The sequence below is a fragment of the Limulus polyphemus genome, unplaced genomic scaffold (assembly GCF_000517525.1).
Source record: "Limulus polyphemus unplaced genomic scaffold, Limulus_polyphemus-2.1.2 Scaffold3, whole genome shotgun sequence".
Classification (NCBI taxonomy): Eukaryota; Metazoa; Arthropoda; class Merostomata; order Xiphosura; family Limulidae; genus Limulus; species Limulus polyphemus.
Genome location: NW_013665613.1, coordinates 774,793 through 795,283, shown reverse-complemented (window position 1 = coordinate 795,283; position 20,491 = coordinate 774,793). Strand labels below are relative to the sequence as shown.

Below are 20,491 nucleotides of genomic sequence, written 5' to 3'. Positions count from 1 at the left end.
TCGTGTATTAACGTTAACCATTTCAACTGTAGTCAATGTATCTGTCAGTATTTCCTTCTAGGCCATCAGTTCAAAATTAGTCTAATGTAGATATCTGTTCTGTAGTTTGGCGCGACTATTCGAAACAAGCCAAAATCCGTCGATATTAGCATGATTAATGAGTCAGTAGACATTTAAAACTTGGAGAATTTCAAGCAATCAGTATTGATTATTTCTATATCAATTAGTACTATTTTCGTCTGACACTAAAAAAAAGGTCTAGATTGTTTTCCAGTTATGAAAATATCTTGTACCTCTCACTTACAACATAATTAAGTGAACATTAGAATATTAAAAATAAATGTGAAGCCCAATCTGTAACTCAGTTTACCATTTGTCACCGAGTTATGCCGGTTTCCAGGAATTCCAACCCTCATCAGAACCTTTGACAAGAAGAAATTCAGAAAAATATGACTAGGTTTCATATAGTGGTGGATTCCCCAAAAGTCGATATGACTTAATCACAAATGATAGGTTGGGCGTCACATTATTGTTTAGTATATTATAAGAGCTTGCCCAGCTAAATAATTCACAAGAATAAATCTGTAGAGTCGATGCTGCATATTCGTAAAATTCCTATACAAATATACGATTATTGTGGGAGTAACTAAAAATTAACTTAACAGTTTAAGACAAGACTTAAGGAAACAATCTACCTTATTATGCCATCTTAACGCTCGCCAAATAATGTGCTAATTTGTTGATTCTTTTAATCTATCCTGATTTAGGTTTGTTTGTCTGTCTATCATTCCTTGTTCGCTGACAGTTATAGCTCTTGGAAAGCTACTCATGAAATATTTAATGTCACTTGCCAAGGGGAATGATGTGACCTTGTATTTATTACACTGTTATCTCAGTATCTCGTATTGTTGTTCTGAAAACATTGTTTTTTGTATAATATATCTTCTGAGAAGTTAAATGTTCAAGTTATAACATACACAGAAAAACCATTCTTCTCTCATATTGCCTTTACAGCTGTCTCATTTAATCTTTTACTCCCCAACTGCTGCTGTTTTTTTTTATTCTTTCCTAAATACCAAAACATCTTTTATCATGTTACTTTGAGCATTTGTGGGCAATTATCATGATGCCTCTTTAGAATTTTAGTTCTCCTTTCACGCCTCTTGCTCTATGTTTAGGAACGATATTTCGTTTAACAAATGCCACCGTTTAAAGAATGTTGAGGGAAAAATAACTTCTTTAAAACTTGTGCCAGAAGTTTTTTATCACATTTCTTTGGATTTGTGGACAATTTTAAGAATAGTGATTCTCCACACTCACATTCTCTGATCTCATAACTTAAGATCATATTATATTTATTATATTTATAATTTTCTTTTAACTGATCCCATTATTTAATAAAAATCCGGTAAACAGAGAAAAAAATTATATTCCCAATATATACAAAACACTTATAATTCATCAGAGCGCGGCTTAGGGGTTAGCGTGCCCGACTATGAATCTGAGGTTCCGTAGCTTGTGGCTATTTACTGCCAAAAGAAAAAAAACGTGGATATATTTGTTTAGTTGAATTCCACATGGTGCTAGTCAACACCACATACCACCAACGTTTGGGTTACTCTTTACCAACATAAGAAAGATTGATCGTCACATTGTAACACCCCATTGCTAAAATGGCGAGCATGTTCGGTGTTGGGATACGAACCTGCGACTCGCAGGTTGAAGCCGAATGCTCTAACCACGAGCCCATACAAAGCCTATTAAAATTAATTGTTTGTTTATTTTTGCGCAAAGTTACACAACAGTTATCTGCGCTTTGTCCATCTCGGGGAATCAAACCTCAGATTTCATAGGGTTGTGCATCCGTAAGCTTATCGCTGACCTACTGGGAGACAGGTGCCGTTGAGGCATTATAACAATGACGGTCGAATCTCACTATTTGAGTAAAGTAGCTCAAGAGTTAGCGTTTGATGATGTTGCTTATCTGTCTTCCTTTTAGTCTATCACTTCAAAGTCAAGGACGGCTAAGACAGTTACCCTCGTGTAGCTTTGCACGAAATACGATAAACAAACTGGCATGAGGAAATCGTCGACAATGGAAAAGAGCGGTGAACCCATGGCTAAGCCATTGGTCTGTCCATAGAAGCTCTCTTGTAGATGAAAATGGTTTTTGCTGAGGCAGTGAGAGAAGAACATCATTATATCGAATGCAAAGTCTGAGCGAAGACCTGAAGAAGAACTCACTGTGAAGTCTGAAATGTTGTCACCATCAAACGCAAGGCAAGAGTTTTGCACTAAAAACACCCCATATCGATCACGTTGCCCAACGCTACCTTCAAATAAGAATTAAGAAGCCGTTGTGAACATACCATTCACCACATCTTAAAACAACATTACAAACCCTCACCATTCTAGCCATATTCCACAACAACTTCACTTTTGTATTGACATGTCAATATCAAGAGCTTAGAATCAAATTTCCTAAAGTTAAAACTTAAACCTCTCATTCCTTCTCTAAAGAATGATAAAATCCTCAACAGACACTTAAAAGTAGATCTTAACAACTATTCTGCATATATACAGGATAAAAGACCAAATCTACAAACTCAACTTGAGTACCTAAATAAAAAACTTCTCACCTACTTAAAGTACTCACGAAGTCCCAAAACTCATACAATCATGTGTTCGGTTAACTAAAAATCACTCAGAAAAAGGAAATGGACAAATTGATACAAATAAGTAAGACAAGTTGTCCAAAACGACCTTCTCTGATGTGTACAATTAACTCCCTTCCCACCGACGAAGAGAATAAAACTGTTTACTGAACGTGGATGACAACGACAACTAGCCACAACAGATTCTTATACCGGGCAATATAAAATATTATAAGACCAAACAGAAAAATTTGAAAACAAAACTGACAGACTAATTAAAGAACTGGCACACAAGAATTTCAACATAAATATTTTTAATAGCTGCACAGCTCAACAACATGGTTATATGGTCTCCCTAAGGCCCATAAATCTGATCTTCACTCAGATCCTTCGTAAGTGATGTAGCTCCCCTTGTTACCAATTAGCCGGATACCTGTTATTAATCCTTACACTCCTCACACTCACAAACGATATTTATATTGACAACTTTGCATCATTCGCCAAAACACCAACAATCAATTCACGGTATAGATATATAAGAAAACTATCAGCTACCCTTCATCAATGTGTTAGTTCATCGACACGATTTCCACTTATACACAAAACACCAACAATCAATTCACGGTACAGATAGAAGAGAACGATCAGCTACCCTTCATCAATGTGTTAGTTCATCGAAACGATTACCACTTATCCACAAAACACCAACAATCAATTCACGGTACAGATAGAAGAGAACTACCAGCTACCCTTCATCAATGTGTTAGTTCATCGAAACGATTACCACTTATCCACAAAACACCAACAATCAATTCACGGTACAGATAGAAGAGAACTACCAGCTACCCTTCATCAATGTGTTAGTTCATCGAAACGATTACCACTTATCCACAAAACACCAACAATCAATTCACGGTACAGATAGAAGAGAACTACCAGCTACCCTTCATCAACGTGTTAGTTCATCGACACGATTACCACTTATCCACCAAACACCAACAATCAATTCACGGTACAGATAGAAGAGAACTACCAGCTACTCTTCATCAATGTTAGTTCATTGAAACGATTACCACTTATCCATAAAATTCTATAGAAAACCTATCCACACTTAACAGTACATTCACTTCAGATCCAACAATCCTAATTCCTTAGCTACAAAATGAAAATGTTCTACAAACAGTTTAACGTCAAAGTAACATTCAAAACCGGAAAGCTCTCAAAGACATCATGTTCTGTTAAACAACCTTCCTCACGAAAAAAAAGGAAAAGAAAAATAGTGTACACATCATTCCATACAGTTAGTTGGAAAAGTTTTCATTGAGGAAACAGATAACACTTTCCAACAAAGAATCAAAATTCCTGTAGATGTAACAAGGCTCATATATCTAGAAAAATCAGCCAAATACTGATATAGATATTGATTTGACAACAAATGCATCTCACTCGGAAATCGTTATTAAAATAAATCATGTGAAAGTTATACTATTTTCAATACACTCTCAGCTTTATGTTACGCACCTGAGGACATCAAATGTACAACCCAACATATCAACCAAGTCTCTCATTCACCTTCCCATGAAGGATAAAGAGTGATAGCTAATACCTGGCTATCCTTGGCTTTCTGCCAAAATAGCTCTCTTAGATTTTTCCTCCAACTCTCCATATATGAGGAAAGATTCAGCATGGAAACCCAGAACATTGTCATCAACAAAACAGGCAGGAGCTTTCAGTAAAAATACTTCCCCAAGAAACAAAATTCAAACATAACACTTGTTGTCACGTAATGAATGATAGAAATATCTCAGATGTTTCCATTTGAATTGTCGTAATATAAAGATTTAAACTTAAAACGAGCAACTTTGAATTATCCTATTTAATACAACTTTCTTTGATCAGTGATGCATCTAAAAGCTCTCTAACACAAAACAGTTTATATATATATATATAATTTATAAGGTGTGACTTTCTACCTTTCCTTCAAAGAAACGTTTGTAGCAGAATGTGGAGAAGCTTTCTGATGTTAGTCTCCACTATTCCATAAGCATAAGAATATATTATCCTTTAATGGCCAATACATCACTAACACGTGCTGAATTTTTCCCTGAATAATTCTCTAAATAGCCACGAGCATCTCTATGTATATCGGCAGATTTAATGAGCATTTAAAAACGTAATATATGTATTTGCTATAATAATTGTCGTTTGTTAGTTTGAGCAGACTTCTATCGGTCATCCAGTACACGCTTTTGTGGTTGGACACGTGCATTAAAAAGCTGGTTCATCCTTTAGAGAAACCACTACACATCTGTCGATGCTAGACAAAGGATGGAAAAGCTAGCATACGTTACATGAACCGATATAGAAAATGTACGTCACACTAGACCTAAATATAACAGGAAATTATACAGCTGTTTAGTCATACGCTTCACGTCAACATTTCTATCTCACTTTGACATCAATTACAGGTAGAGCATGACTTGAAAAGTCCGCACATCAGTTTATACCTGATATATATATATATATATATCACATGCAATTACCAGGGAGATATCTGGTCTTACAGAAGTAAAACTTCCGCTAATAACTCGAGCTTATTAACACATATTTTTGTTAGAAAGGAAACCTAAATAAAGAAATCCGCAACGGAGTTGAACGAGCTATATCAGTTTACGATCTAAGCTTCTTATGCATATATGCAGGTTTTCTGTTTACTAGCAATATAGAAACTTTGGGGAAAGAAATGAGCCATATAATTTTCTAGATTTTTGAATGTTGTACAATATTTTTTATTGTTATTAAAATAACTATAATGTTTTCTCTAAGTCTTCACTTATTGGTGAATCGGCAGGAGATCAGGCAAACAACTACTTTCAGTGACGAAAGCGGTAATGCTCATGAAATATATATTTTTAATTTGATAGCACCTATAATATTAAATGATGTAACTTATGGCTAAATAATCTACATACATATATGTATATACGTATGATTCACTGATTTTATTGTCATCTCATGCAGAGATTTTAGGTTATTTTGTACACTCAGTATTACTTCTACTGTGTTTTAGTCTATATTATATAATATTACTGTGTAATACATACTACATATTTTGTACACTCAGTATTGCTTCTAATGCGTTTTAGTCTATATTATATAATATTACTGTGTAATACATACTACATATTTTGTACACTCAGTATTACTTCTACTGTGTTTAGTCTATATTATATAATGTTACTGTCTAATATATATTATATATTCTGTGCACCCAGTATTACTTCTACTGTGTTTTAGTCTATATTATATAATGTTACTGTCTAATATATATTATATATTCTGTGCACCCAGTATTACTTCTACTGTGTTTTAGTCTATATTATATAATATCGCTGTCTAATATATATTATATATTTTGTACACTCAGTATTGCTTCTACTGTGTTTTAGTCTATATTATATAATATTACTGTATAATATATATTATATGTTTTGTACACTCAGTACTGCTTCTACTGTGTTTAAGTTTATATTATATAATATCACTGTGTAATCTTAGTTTTGTTTTTATTATTATCATAATTTAGCATCAGTTAGATTTTACCCCTTTCTTGCAACATTTCAATTACATTTGAGATATTTCTTATGTGACTTTACCAAGTGTATCAAACAGCTCATCTTCTACGTCTGGTTTTTGAATGGCTACAGCATAAGTTTAAGTTTTAAAAAACACAATCATTGTGGGCTAACAACAATTGTATTGGCTTATACACAAACCTGTGTTGAATTTTACAATTTATATATACATAAAGTAAATGTCCCTTTACAACAATATTTTAAATGAACACAATTTTGAATTGAAAATCGCACATCATTTGTGTTGTTAAAGAACAAATAAAACTTGTGACTATACCGCTACAACAATCAACTGTGCAAAAGTTCATATGAGCTTGTGTGTGGGGAACAGAACTTGTGATAATTTACAACAGATCTTTTTTTTACAATGTATACACACACACAAATAATCTTGATAACAAATTGATCCAAATATTCAACTACATATAAACTATAAATATATAGATATAGACGAGCAAGATGTTGTTCTGGTTGTGTTGGTTTTAGAACGTTCCATTATTATTACAAGATGTGTAACGCATAAAATTATGTATACTTACGAATCCGTAGCCTCGACTTTTGCCTGTCTGTCTGTCCGTTATGACAACGGCTTCTTCGATCTCTCCAAAGCTCTCAAAGAACTGTTGAAGGGACTTATCAGTGGTATGATATGGCAATCCTCCGACGAAAATCTTGGTGTAGGTGGTGTCTTTCTGTTGCACACTGCTCATGTTGTGATGTTGAATTTCCGACATGTCGATCCGTGTCCAGAAACAGAAAAATGTAGAGGATGATATGAACTTAAAAGCAATAGTAAGCTGCGGGATTTTTTTGTAACTACGTTCTTTACTCCTATAGGTTAACACGTGATTATAGGCTTGCTTAAGAACAAGTATGAACCCTGAGAGCAGGAGGAAAATATAAAAATCACCTCTTCCAGGACAGTTAGCTATCTCTGAGAGGATGTCATAGTGCTCTGAGGGTAAGTGATTGACACGCGGAATGATTCTTTGTAAAATTGTGTGTACAACTTTACCTTCGCAGTAGTACAGTCTTTTGCTAACACTGCGTTGTGTGCCAAGTAATGGAAAGTCGTGAGAAGCAGTATTATAGCAGCAGTAGTTGCTCCGCCCCCTTTTTCGAAAGCAAAGCAGCACGCTCGCGAACAGTTTACTCTTATCCTATCGTACGTTGCCACGAGAACAAAACTTAGGAGCATAAAAAGAGAAAGTCACGCGCATTTGCGATATTATACCTTGACAAAAAAAGAAGAAGATAAACAAAACCATGCCGTAATGTCAAAATCAAAATTAATTAATATGGTCTAAATTAACTCGTAATTTACTTTACTTAGTTACGTATTTACCATTAATTAACCTAGTAATGAGAAATGATTTGTTTTGTTAATACCACATCACGTGTAACCATGCGGGGTAATATGCAAAAAACATCGAACCAACTAAGTTTTTGTTTAGTGTTTAATGAACATAATTATTCCTCCTGATATTACTTTGATTTATTTTTTTTAATTATGCTTCATTTGTCAAAATCTCATTTTCGTGGGTCCATCCCACCCCTTACGTCTAACAAAGATGTTTCAGTATTTTCTTGTAGGTTTTCTATGTTGATTCAGCTTCTGTTTGTTCCACGGTGACAAACCCCAGAAAACATAACAAATAAGGAGTAAAGCTGTTAATTTGACTTTTTTTTTTCAATTATCTCGTTCCCATATTCATATATGATCTATTTATATGTAAAAACACTCATTATGCATCCATTATATAAACAACGTATACAGAATGTATTGGAAGTGCTTTTCTATTTTTCCCAGATCTAATAGTGTCTTAGAACTAATATGGCTGGCATTAATCTTGGTATAACAAAAATTAACTGGAGTAAAGTTCATATTACAAGCCCCCCGGTCTTACAGTGGTAAACTTGGGTGAATATAACGTTAAAATTCGGGATTTGATTCCTGCTATGTGTACAATGCACAAAATTCATTGTGAAGTTTGTTCTTAAACACACGAACTTGTGCTACAAAAGTAGCGTTAGTTCCCTCCCCCTACATCATTTACAGAGAGAAGTGGAAATCGGGTTGATATTTACAAATGGGTAGTACTCCTGAATGAGGTTCCAAAAAGTTATTTTCATCGAAAATGTAAACAATAATCAACTGAAACGTTTCTTTTACTTATTTTAGTTGTTTAAAATGTCACGAATGACTTATCTCCTGTACATGATAGTCCTACAGAATAGAAACGGAATGTAATGGCACTGAATTAACAAGAAGTTATGCTAATAAGTTTGGTTTGTCAAAGTATTTGCATACTACATATTATATACCTATGTGTGTGTTTGTGTATATAACTACATGTTTGTTAAAAAGAAAATAAACTGTAGACATGGTAAATATTTATCCGTTTTGTAAATTTTAATGATATGTTATTTTTAGTCAAATTAAACACACAAAATGTTCGTATTGTATTAATATTTTGCCTAATTGTTCATGATATATTGATTTTTGATTGATTTAATAAACACATAAGTTACCTGGTACATTGTCTAATTCTTCCGTGGGATTTCTCTGCTTGAAAACAAACAGAATCTAGTTTAATATATTTAAATTTACAAATATATACCGAAAAATCTTTATTGAAAGAAGGTGTCTCAACATAAAAAAGGCTTAATTTTCAATTTAAAATGGAACAGACTTTTATACACGCTGTTACTTTGTTTGTTAAATATCATTTTTTTTTCAACATGGAGATATTCAAAACAAGACACAAGCACTTAGTTTTTTTTAATCACTTTTTTATTCTTTTATACCTGCTCAGTTGTCTTCCATTGGTTCTCTTATTGACTTATTTCCGCTTATATATACTTTTGTAGTAATTATGACACTCGATAGGCACTTTCACATGCGTAACAAACGTTGTGAACACCCTCATATATAGAGTCAACTGGAATTAGACTTTACTCTATCTGTAGATAAGAAAAGCGCTAAATACTTAAAGGAACAATGTTCGCACAAAATCTAGGAAAACATCTTTCACATATTGTCATGGAAATTACTCCTCAGACTGAAGGAAATGCCCTTTACACTAGCTCCTTGGAACAACCTTTGCATCAAGTCAAAAGAACAGTAGTTACAAGCTGGAAAAACATTTTGACAAATAACCTTCATACAAATTTCATGGAGCAACCTTCACAATATCTGATAGAGTAAGCTTTACCCAGATTCCACATAACAGCCACTACATCAGATCCTGTGGGCGTTTTCTAGCTTTAGATCATTTTTCTCTCGAACTACTTTCATATTTTCTGAAAATCTAAAAACAAAGATGATTATGGAACCTACAGTTTATATCTCATCTCGATTGAGCATTTATAATACGTTTTCAATTATATCGTATTTATTTCATTGAACCATACATATAGATTTTACCACTGAGTAATTTGTTTTGAAAATATTCTACGATGACAAGAGCATTATAGGTGAGGGGGGTTTGAATTTGTACTGATTTATTTAAATATAATTATCTGAGCTATCTGGTATTTGCATAATATTTCTGCTAACCTTATTTTCATACCACGAATAAATAATTTAAAAAATAACTTGAGACAAAGTTTATTTATGAGGCATCAACAATGTTGCTGTATAGATATAATTTTCTGTAGATATAATTACACAGGCCTGCGAATTTAAACTTCATAAACGTTTTTTTGGTTTTAAGAAAGGATTTTCCATAATTCAGCTACGCAGATTTCGAAAATAATGTTCTTTTTTTATCACGTAAGGATTCTTTACATATCAGGAAGAAAAAACTCTTACTTAGATCAAATTATTATTTCGTTTACCACAATGAACATTTTTTATTATTATATTTGTTAACAAAAATACAAACAAACTGAAGAAAAGGGGTGAACATTGATGTCAAACGAATATGCACCCTCATTCATCTTTATTTTTTTGTGAAATATACGTCTTTTAGTCTCAAAACTACGTGTTATAGTCATTCTTTTATGTATTGCGTTATGACGTTTTATGAAAAATCTGTACGTGATGGAAAAAAATGGATATCATTTTTGAATTCAGTGTACAGGAATTACTAGAATATGTAAAAATTTCAAGACAAAACCATCGCAGGCCTGTGTTATCTACGTAATTGATGACATATAAACATGATTATTGTATTACTCCTTTGTGACCCCCCCCCCCCCCACTGTGTCTCAATGGTAAGTCTGAAGGTTTATAAGTCTAAAATTCGGTTTTCGATACCCGAGGAAGGCACAGATAGTCCATTGGGTAGCTTGGTGCTTAACAACAAACAAACAAATAAATACTTCTATGTGGTTCATTTGAGTGCTTTTTTAACTTCTGAACCTAACACTCCTGCTATAAACATATCAAGAATGAGTATATGGCCAACACTTTTCATGTATATGCCTCGTTTGATTTATTTAAGATGATTATTGTTTCGATGATGTGTGAACAAGAAATCCAAACGATTAATTCTTAATATACTAGATTACAATTTACCCAAGTTAATGATAAATAACACCTAACGCAAAAACTATGAGAGCATACTGTTGGTAATCAAAGGGATAAAACGCATTTAATCAGACCGAATCTACCGCTGTACTTGCTGTTATGAGCCGCAAACTAAAGAACATTTGGAAATATATTACTAAAACATCAAATCAGGTGTAACAAATTCACCATTCTAAGAATTAGGTTAAAATATTACCTCATACAACAATTACTTCTTTAGCGGCTGTAAAAACAATTTCACACTCAATTTAACGAAACCAACATATGTTGCGGAAGCAATTTCTATTTCATATACATTCATTAAAAGAAACACAGTTATTAAAAACTAAACAGTAAGATAAATACTATTGAATCTTGTATAGAAAGAGAGCAAGTATGTGTTTTTATATAAAATTTTTATTGACAATGCAGTAACGATCTATCAAGTAGGTTATATATATTTTGAATACATTGTGCTGTACTACAAAACGGACATGAAAAGTATTAAATTGGTTTACGTTAAGAAAAGAATATACACTGAAGAAACACCCCTTACTTAATTCTTTTAGTCTTTCATTAATGTACTATATATGTTGTTTCTTTGGTTTTATAGCTCTTCGTATCAGCCTTTGAAACCTGTAATTTACTAGCACTCGTCTGTTGGTGAGGTTTATACTACTTTCGATTAGCAAAAGTAGTAAATTCGAAAGACAAGTTCGTAGAATATCAAACGTAGTTCCTGAATAGAGTTGTTTAAACATTTGTTTAATAACAAGTAAAAACTTGGATTGGTCTATTCTTTCATTGGGGGGGGGGGGTTTGTCTGTGGGCCAGACTAGTTTTACCTAACAAAGTGCTTTAATACTGACTCTTATCTCAACGTATTTCAGTTCCAGAACATTTAACCCTACTTTTAGCTGGTTTTAAGAGATTGCTTATTTTCTTACACACTAATGTAATATCAAAGCAACGTAGAAGTATTTTCAACAAACTACATGACAGAAAAGAAATCATATATGTATTTCCTTGAAGTAATTTAAAAGGAAACTTACTGAGAGTTTTGTGTCACGTGACTGCTTTAAATAAGAGTATTTTATTGTGCTCCATTTAGTTTTAAGAAGAAAAAACATCGTTGGTCTAAAATACCTTGTGATTTGTATGTTATATTTTTTATAATGTACTGGTATCACTCATTCATAACTCTACCAGAATGAGTTTGCAATTAAGTAGAAATATTTTTAAAAGGATTAATGATATGCCTAAGCAAGTAAACATATGCTATGTCACCTTTATTAAATCGGGTCATGTAAGACAGAACAGGAATTCAACAATGTACATATATATATATGTATATTATCAAAATACTGCAAATGTTTATGTCATAACTGTTGTAATTAAATACGTTCAGCCTTTGACATCTTAAAATAAAGTGCATTTTGTTTCAAAAATTAAAATAGCTATATTTATGCCGTGTTTTTTTCTTGTTGTACTAGTGACTGTATCTTATTACACATTACCCAGCTTTCAATACAGCAAACAATGAAAACTCGAATGACAATTACACAACTTTTATTGTATTTGGTTACAACATTTACTATGTATCTCGTGATCACTAGTTGTATAAAACTTTTAAGGAATTCTAAATTCTCATAATGATACCTGTAGAAATAGAAAAAAAAACAGCATTTCAAGTATTAAGTTACGCGTACAATGTCTCTAATAGATCGAAAGCTATTTCAGAGAAATACGGGCCTTTATCCAATATTTTACAATAGGAGTATAACATAATTTGATGAAAGCATGTCATAATAACACTTAATACAATTATAAAAGACACTGTATCATATAACATACGTTTAGAAGAACATATTAGATAGGTGGAGCGAAACGTAGTTGTTAGTATGCCTGGACTGTGAATCTCAGATTTCATGGAAGTTCTGTATGAAGAAAACCAAAGCTACAACTACTTAACCAAATATTACATACACAAGCATAAACATAATATACTAGTTCTAATGATTTAAGTTTTAATTTAACTTTTGTCACAAATAAAAGTGCCTAATGCTAGTTTAGAGACTTATTATTAAGCATAATTTTTCACACAAGATAGACTTTGTGATCATTTTTATTATGCTGAAGCAGATTAATTACAGTTTCTTTATAAGAACAATATCCAAGGTCTTGAGATACTTGGAACTACTTCCACTATCGGCAGTAGGGTTTATCCTGATGGTTATAATCACGCACTATTATCTGGGAACGTAATTCACACTGTAACAAACTCCTGCGAAGGACAACGAGGTCAGTCTTTGGCTACACATCTTTATTCAGGTTTAACCAATCCTCTACTGACTGTGGACGTGGGCATACAAGACTGCATTCAAGCAAACTAAAAACACAACAGCCCATTAGAGCTGCATCCGGAAAGTTAATAGATATGTGGTCGAATGGGAGGGATTTCAGTCTCTTCGGCCATCTTTCTAACCAAAACTGGAGTTGGTTTTGAGATATGGCTGGAAGCTTGTTAACTTTTGGCTTCTTTGCCTTCATCGACTTCTAATATTTATTTTTATCTTGTCAACAATACCAGAAAAGACGTTGAACATTATTGCAATCGTAGGTTTGAGCCGGAGGGTTCTTTTTGTAATCATACCCTTCTCTTTGTAAATGTGATTGTCGCTCCAGAATGGCTTGTGATATGATTTTGAAATTCGTTATTGTCCTGTGCTGTGTGAGTTTTCGGCTTTTTTGGAAACAGTCTCACCATGCAAATATTCTTCCTCGGAAAAGACCATAACATTTAGCTCCTGGTGGTATTTGCATTGCCTAATGATCTGGAAATCACTATGAACCAAATGTGTATTTGCTAAACATGTCTTTCGTGGTGGCTTGGCTCGCATTTTTGGCCAAAATATAATCGTTCTTATATATAAAAAGATATTATAAAAGGCTTTATTCTAAATACATTACTGAAAGAAAACATAAAATTATTTAATACAAATACTTTTTAATTGAAACTAAAATTATCTTTAAAATATATAGGAATTTGCTCATTAATACTTAATACATTAATGCTCTGTACTTAAGAAATAGCAAATAGTTTGAATAAATACTTTTTTCATAACACTCAAAACTGCTCTTATTCGGAGTAAGGTAATAACAATACGTGTTTAAATCTATTTGGTTTGTTTGTTTGTTTGTTTAAAGTTAAGCACAAAGCTACACAATGGGCTATCTGTGCTCTGCCCACCACGGGTATCGAAACACGGTTTCTAGCGTTGTAAGTCCGCAGACATACCGCTGTGCCACTGGGGGGCAAATTTATTTGGTTTCTAACACTGTCAGTTACTCTTCACATTGCTTGAAGAACTGATGTAAGCGTAAGCCGAAAAGTCAATGAAAATTAATTATCTACGGACTAAAAATTAGTCGTTTTTAAATAGAAACAAGGAATAATGTCAATAATATTTGATAGCGCATTACAAAAGTAATGCAAAAATTAGGAAAAATACTTTTTCTTACTTTTTATGCATTGTAATCCTGGAAAGAATAGTGTTTAAATGTACACTGAGCGATACTAAAACATTCATCAGCTCACAGCTCACCATTGTGAGAATAATTTTCGGAACAAATTAAAATCAAGTACATTTTCTCGTCACATTTAACATTGTATAGCATAATATTACACACTGTGGTACATTAAAACTATGTATCTAAAATAAGATATACCTTGCAAACTAATATTCTTAAAAAATGCGTCTTTTCCATCCACGGTAGAAACCATAGAAATATATGCATTTTGCATGTGCTCTTTTAATCAAGGTTTGACTCTCTCAGGAAAATATCTTATCGTTTTCGAAATAACGTACAGTTTAGTAAACAAGGTAAGAAACATTATATCTATTTCCAACGTATAACTATAACGTAACTACACAGAAAGTGGTCCATAAGATTTAGTTGTTCGAAAAGAGTAATATATACATATATTTACAGGACTACATATTGCAACTGGAAATCAATTCATGAGAGAACAAATTAACAAAATATACAGGTTTAGATCAGTGAAACATAATAATTATCTTAATAAAAGATTCACTCTGGTATAAAATATCATTTCTCATTTATATAGTTTCATTTTCGAAGCATCCACTATAAGATAACAAAAATAGCCCCCCCCCTGTGGCACAGCGGCATGTCTGTGGACTTGCAACGCTAGAAACCGGGTTTCAATACCCGTGGTGGGCAGAGCACAGATAGCCCTTTGTGTAGCTTTGTGCTTCATTTAACAAAAAGTAGCGGTAAAAAACTATGTAAATCTATTAGAAATTATTTAATATTGGTGAACACAGTTGTTAAAAAGACAGAACTGAGTAAAATAAAACGTATCTTAAGTTATTTCTTTGCGTTTTAATTGTAAAAAGGCCAACACCCGTCAACCTAATATATAATGTTCTTACATAATAAGGTTTTAAATTTTCTTTCTCCAATTTATCACGTATATGTATGTAACGATAAAACTTGCGTTTTCTACAGTAATAAATAACAGACTACCTACTTAGAGCACACAATATTTAGCCCTTGCCTATTGCAAGCATGCATGAAATACACGTTTCCTCTATTATAAAAAATGTATAAACAATACAAAAAAGTCACAGTAAATTCAACAGTAAGTAATCAACTACAAAATCATATATTCTCTATAAATGTATAGATAATGTAAGAAATGTTATTATCATTGACCAACCGAAATTACAAATTTTATATAACAGCTTCAGTAAATAAATCGCTGACATCAGAACATATTTAATTCCTGCATAACCAAGTTGGACGTGGCATAGAGTGGTTGTTAGGGGTGCTCGACTCGCAAGTTGCGGGTCGCGGGTTCAAATCTGTCATCGAACATACGCACCCTTTCAATCGTGAGGGTGTTATGATGTGATAGCCAGTCGCTGGTAAACGAGTAGCCCAAGAGTTGGCGGTGGGTGGTGTTAACTAGCTGCCTTCCCTCTAAGTTATAATTAGTGACGGCTAGAGCAGATAGTCCTCGTATAGCTTTTCGCAAAATTCAGCAAACAAGGCAAAACCTAGTTTTTACCAATTTCTGTCAGAAAATTCTGGACATGCAAAACACTTATACATTCCTTGAGCTAAATATTATAATAAAATACGGCTTATCTCATATAAGTTAAAGCTTTGTAACTACTGATCTGATAACTATTAAGATTGTTTTTGTTTGTTTGTTTTTGAATTTCGTGCAAAGCTACACGAGGGTTATTTGTTCTAGCCGTCACTAATTTAGCAGTGAAAGACAAGAGGGAAGGTAGCTACCCAACATCACTCATCACCAACTCTTGGGCTACTCATTTACCAACGAATAGTGGGATTCACCGTCACATTATAACGCCTCCACGGCTGAAAGGGTGAGCATGTTTGGTGGGACGGGGATTTGAACCCGGATAAAGTTTTCCTCATTACGCACGCAAGCCGTCTCCAAATTTTTATTTTCAAAAGTGGGTTCCTCGTTACCAAATTTAAAGTTTAACGTAATTTATTAAATTACATTTTCAATATATTTATTCTTCATTTCATATATATAAAAACCACCCACGGTTTTCTTCTCTGCGCGGATATTTTAAGAAATATTATAGCAAAATATACACATTTAAAACATATCTATTTTTATAAAAATTGAAGGTTTTTAGAAAGATAATTATATACCTTCAGAAGACATGAGATTTTGTAAAAGGTGCATGGTGTAGTAAATAGCCATTGATGTTTGTTTGGTAGCGCAAAGCCACATTAGGCTATTTGCAGTGTTCACCCCGGGGATCGAACCCCGGAGTTCTAGCGTTGTAAGTCCACAAACTTACAGCTGTCTCACCGGGGAACAAACAGCCATTCATTATAATAAACGACTTAACATGTTCACAGAAGTTTTAATAAACTCAACAATATGTATTAAAGCTAACTAAAAGAAGTGCCTTTTTGGCAATCCGTACTTTCAGTCCAATATTCTTTCAATTAAACAGAGATGCTGGCTATATCCGTAGTATTCAGGCACTGTTCCGTTCCTTATATAATTTCAAGCGTATGCATATACCGATTAAGAAACACTACTCAGAAAATTACATGCTTGTCATAGAAAATACAACTTGACTTATAAAAATGAAAAAAAAATTAATCATTTCTAGAAAATCTTTTTTAGAAACAACGGTAATTGTTGAATGGAAATGATAGGTCTGTCAGTTACTACGATAGAAAATATTAATTTGTCATCTGAACATAACATTACTTATACAATTTACTTTTTGTTTGCTTTTTTGTAAATTATTTCTGTAAGGTAATAATCACAGATTTAGAACTTAGCAAAAACAATGTTTTGTACACTAGTGTGTAAAATTATAACACATTCAAACTCAATGTATTTGAAACAGTATATAATTTAATTTAGTTTTTAATTATATGGTTAACTGTATGAAATAAAAGTTTTTGAATTACAACTTTTATAGATGATGCAATTTAGCTGGAAATAAAATTTCATTCATATGCAAAGAGCTTTCTTGATTTAACTTTAAAATGTTTATGGTTGGACGTTCCCTAAATGTCTCACTTTGTCTAGATTATTTGTATTCTTTAATCTTGTTTGTACATATTATGGTAGATAATATTTCGTTTTCGTAACTGATGTCATTTAATTTTTTTAAGTAACGTAGAGGAAAGCGTATATTTTTAATACGAAAATGTGAAAGAGAAAAACATTCTGTGATTTACATCATTTTTTATCTTGTTTCATTGGTGTTTAATGATTTAATTGATTATACGTCATTCATGTATTCAGAAAAAAATGTTTTGTTCTGCTAGCTTTTTGCTTCAGTATGGTAACATAACATATGTAAATTAATATCGCAGAACAACAGTGGCTGAGTACAAAAACGTAATGAAAGATTCTGAGAAAAAGAATCAGAAAATTGAATACATATGAATATGAACCTTATATAAGGCTGATCTGATATAAGTTGTTCGGTTAAAAAAGTTTCAAACTTACTTAAGTATTGGGTTTCCAGTAAAAGTGCAGAATATGTAATCCCAACAGCCCGCTGGTGGTTCAGCAGAAAGCTTGAGAAATTATAACAAAAAAAAACGTGATTTAATTCTCGCAGTAGGCATAATGCAGAAAACCTATTGTGTAGCTTTGCGCTTTTAGAAACAAATAAGTTTGTTTGAAGTTAAGCACAAAGCAACGCAATGGGCTATCTGTGCTCTGCCAACCACGGGTATCGAAACCCGGATTCTAGCGTAGTAACAAATAAAGTAGCCCAAACCGAAAAGAGTTAAGTATAACAAGAAGAAATAATAGATCTGTTACGTATATTATCCTCTTTATATATCGTATAAAATCTCTTGGCTCCCGTATAGGTGATGAAAAATAACGATTTAATTTCCAGCTCCTTCAGAAACTTAAGATCCTCTGTACTCACATCTTTTAGAGGAGGGTTTCAGTTTCTATTCTGGCATCGAGGCAGCCATTTTCAGTTTTGAAGATCACATAGACCACGAAAAAGTGACAAAATAATTCCTCAAGTGCCACACTACATTCTTCTGGAAGGGAGTGTGGAGTCAATATCACCATTAGTATCGTAGTCTCTGGTTTACTGGTTTCAAATGGTCTTGTTTCTAACTGTCAACTGCTATTTTTAGATCTTTAGAAGACTGTTTTTAACATACTGAAGTTTATCTGATATTAAAGACATCGGATGTTGACTGATTAACATTGCTCTTGTTAGATTCCAAAATGTAATTTTCAATTACTCACCGGAATACATTTGCATAACTGTTAACAGTTTCTTATAGTTGTTTTCCAGTATTTTCCTGACATCTGGCTGAGGATCTGTTTAGAAAGTTTGTTTATCTGTACCATTTTAATAGTGATGAAGGCGGTTTTAAGAGATGTATACTCAACTTTTCGCAATATCACTTTTGTCGAACAATTTATTGGATTCTTTTGATAACACAGTTGAAAATGTTTTGTTGCTTATTTAATTTATCTGACATTGTGAACTGTTCTTAAGCGTTCTTTATAACACAATATCAGCGAATGTTTTACTTATCCTTATTTTATTTTTTTACCTCTTGAATACCACTAGTTCTCTACATAGGTTTGCCATACTGTAATCCTCACCATTTAAAATGTGTGTGTCGTATTTTTCTACAATTTTCTTGAGATTAGCGTAAAACATTTCGGAATTTATGTATTAAACCCACCTAGTATCGTAGCTGAGTTGTTTTTCAATAGCTATTTACGAAATTTATATTAAAGATTTACAAAGTAAACCCTATTTTAGAGCTGTTCACATAGATAACAAATACGCATGAATATTACTTTTTTTATCCCAAAACGGTGCCTCTTATTTGAATAAAACTTATTTAATGTTCATATCATAAAACATACTCAAAATACAAAATGAATATTAAATATATTGAGGAAAGTAAAATCTCATTGGTTTTTGTGCAGAACAACGGAAACATTCAGGGAAGAATAATCTAAAAATCACTAACATGTACATTTTTAATAGAAAAATAAGGGATATCCAAGCACGATTCTCAGAACGTACTTGAGTAAGACTATAATATCAATTTAACAAATAAACGTGGGAAAATGAGTAAAACAAGATGTTTCTCTCGAAATTAAGGCTAGTTTGTTTGTTTGTTTGTTTTGAATTTCGCGCAAAGCTACACGAGGGCTATCTGCGCTAGCCGTCCCTAATTTAGCAGTGTAAGACTAGAGGGAAGGCAGCTAGTCATCACCACCCACCGCCAACTGTTGGGCTACTCTTTTACCAACGAATAGTGGGATTGATCGTCAGATTATAACACCCCCACGGCTGAAAGGGTGAGCATGTTTGGTGTGACGGGGATTCGAACCCGCGACCTGCAGATTGCGAGTCGAGTGCCCTAACCACCTGGCCATGCCGGGCCATTAAGGCTAGTAAAACTCATGTAATGCTTTTAGATATTGAACAAGACCAGTTAAAGTTTTCCTCTTGAGGTATTGGGAACAAAGCTATTCTGATAACACAGTCGATAGTTTTGTTGAGCTTGTTTACATAAGTTCAACATAGTAAACAGTTTTTATGTATGTAGTTCTTCTGTATTGTTGACTTTAGACTTTCCTGAATCAGAAAGGGTAGATTTTATATGCTTATCTTTATTTTCCAGACGTGAAAGTAGGTTTGTAAGTGTTGTTTATATGTGTTTTCGTATCACAGTTTCACTTTTTATGTGTTTACCACAAGTCTCCAAAATTTATGGTATAATTGTTTTGGAAATTTACGAAAAGTCCTCTTTTATCAAATCATTTATTCGAGACGTTTGTCGTAGTATTTTTCATTACCATATAAAATAACGTTTGCCATTTAAAATGTGTGTCGTATTTTTCTACAATTTTCTTGAGATTAGCATAAAACATTTGGACATTTATGTATTAAACCCACCTAGTATCGTAGCTGAGTTGATTTTCAAGAGCTACTTATGAAATTTATATTAAAGATTTATAAAGTAAACCCTATTTTAGAGCTATTTACATAGATAACAAAATGGCTAGTTTTTGGTCGATACTACCCTAATTCTCTTTGTATAAGCATGAAAAAAAAGAAAATTAAGAGCTGATGATAGAATACTTTGTAAGGAAT

General features: G+C 32.9%; 1 protein-coding gene across 1 annotated transcript in view; it reads right to left on the bottom strand.

Moving 5' to 3' along the window:
• The window catches only part of LOC106468826 (RNA-binding protein 24-like), an 81,448-nt gene extending 74,355 nt beyond the window's left edge, over positions 1-7,093 (bottom strand). The window contains exon 1 of the mRNA XM_013929304.2: positions 6,829-7,093. Within this exon, the coding sequence (XP_013784758.1) occupies positions 6,829-7,023 (195 nt within the window). The 5' untranslated portion in view covers positions 7,024-7,093. The remainder of the gene's footprint in view (positions 1-6,828) is intronic.
• Between the last annotated feature and the right edge of the window lie 13,398 nt (positions 7,094-20,491).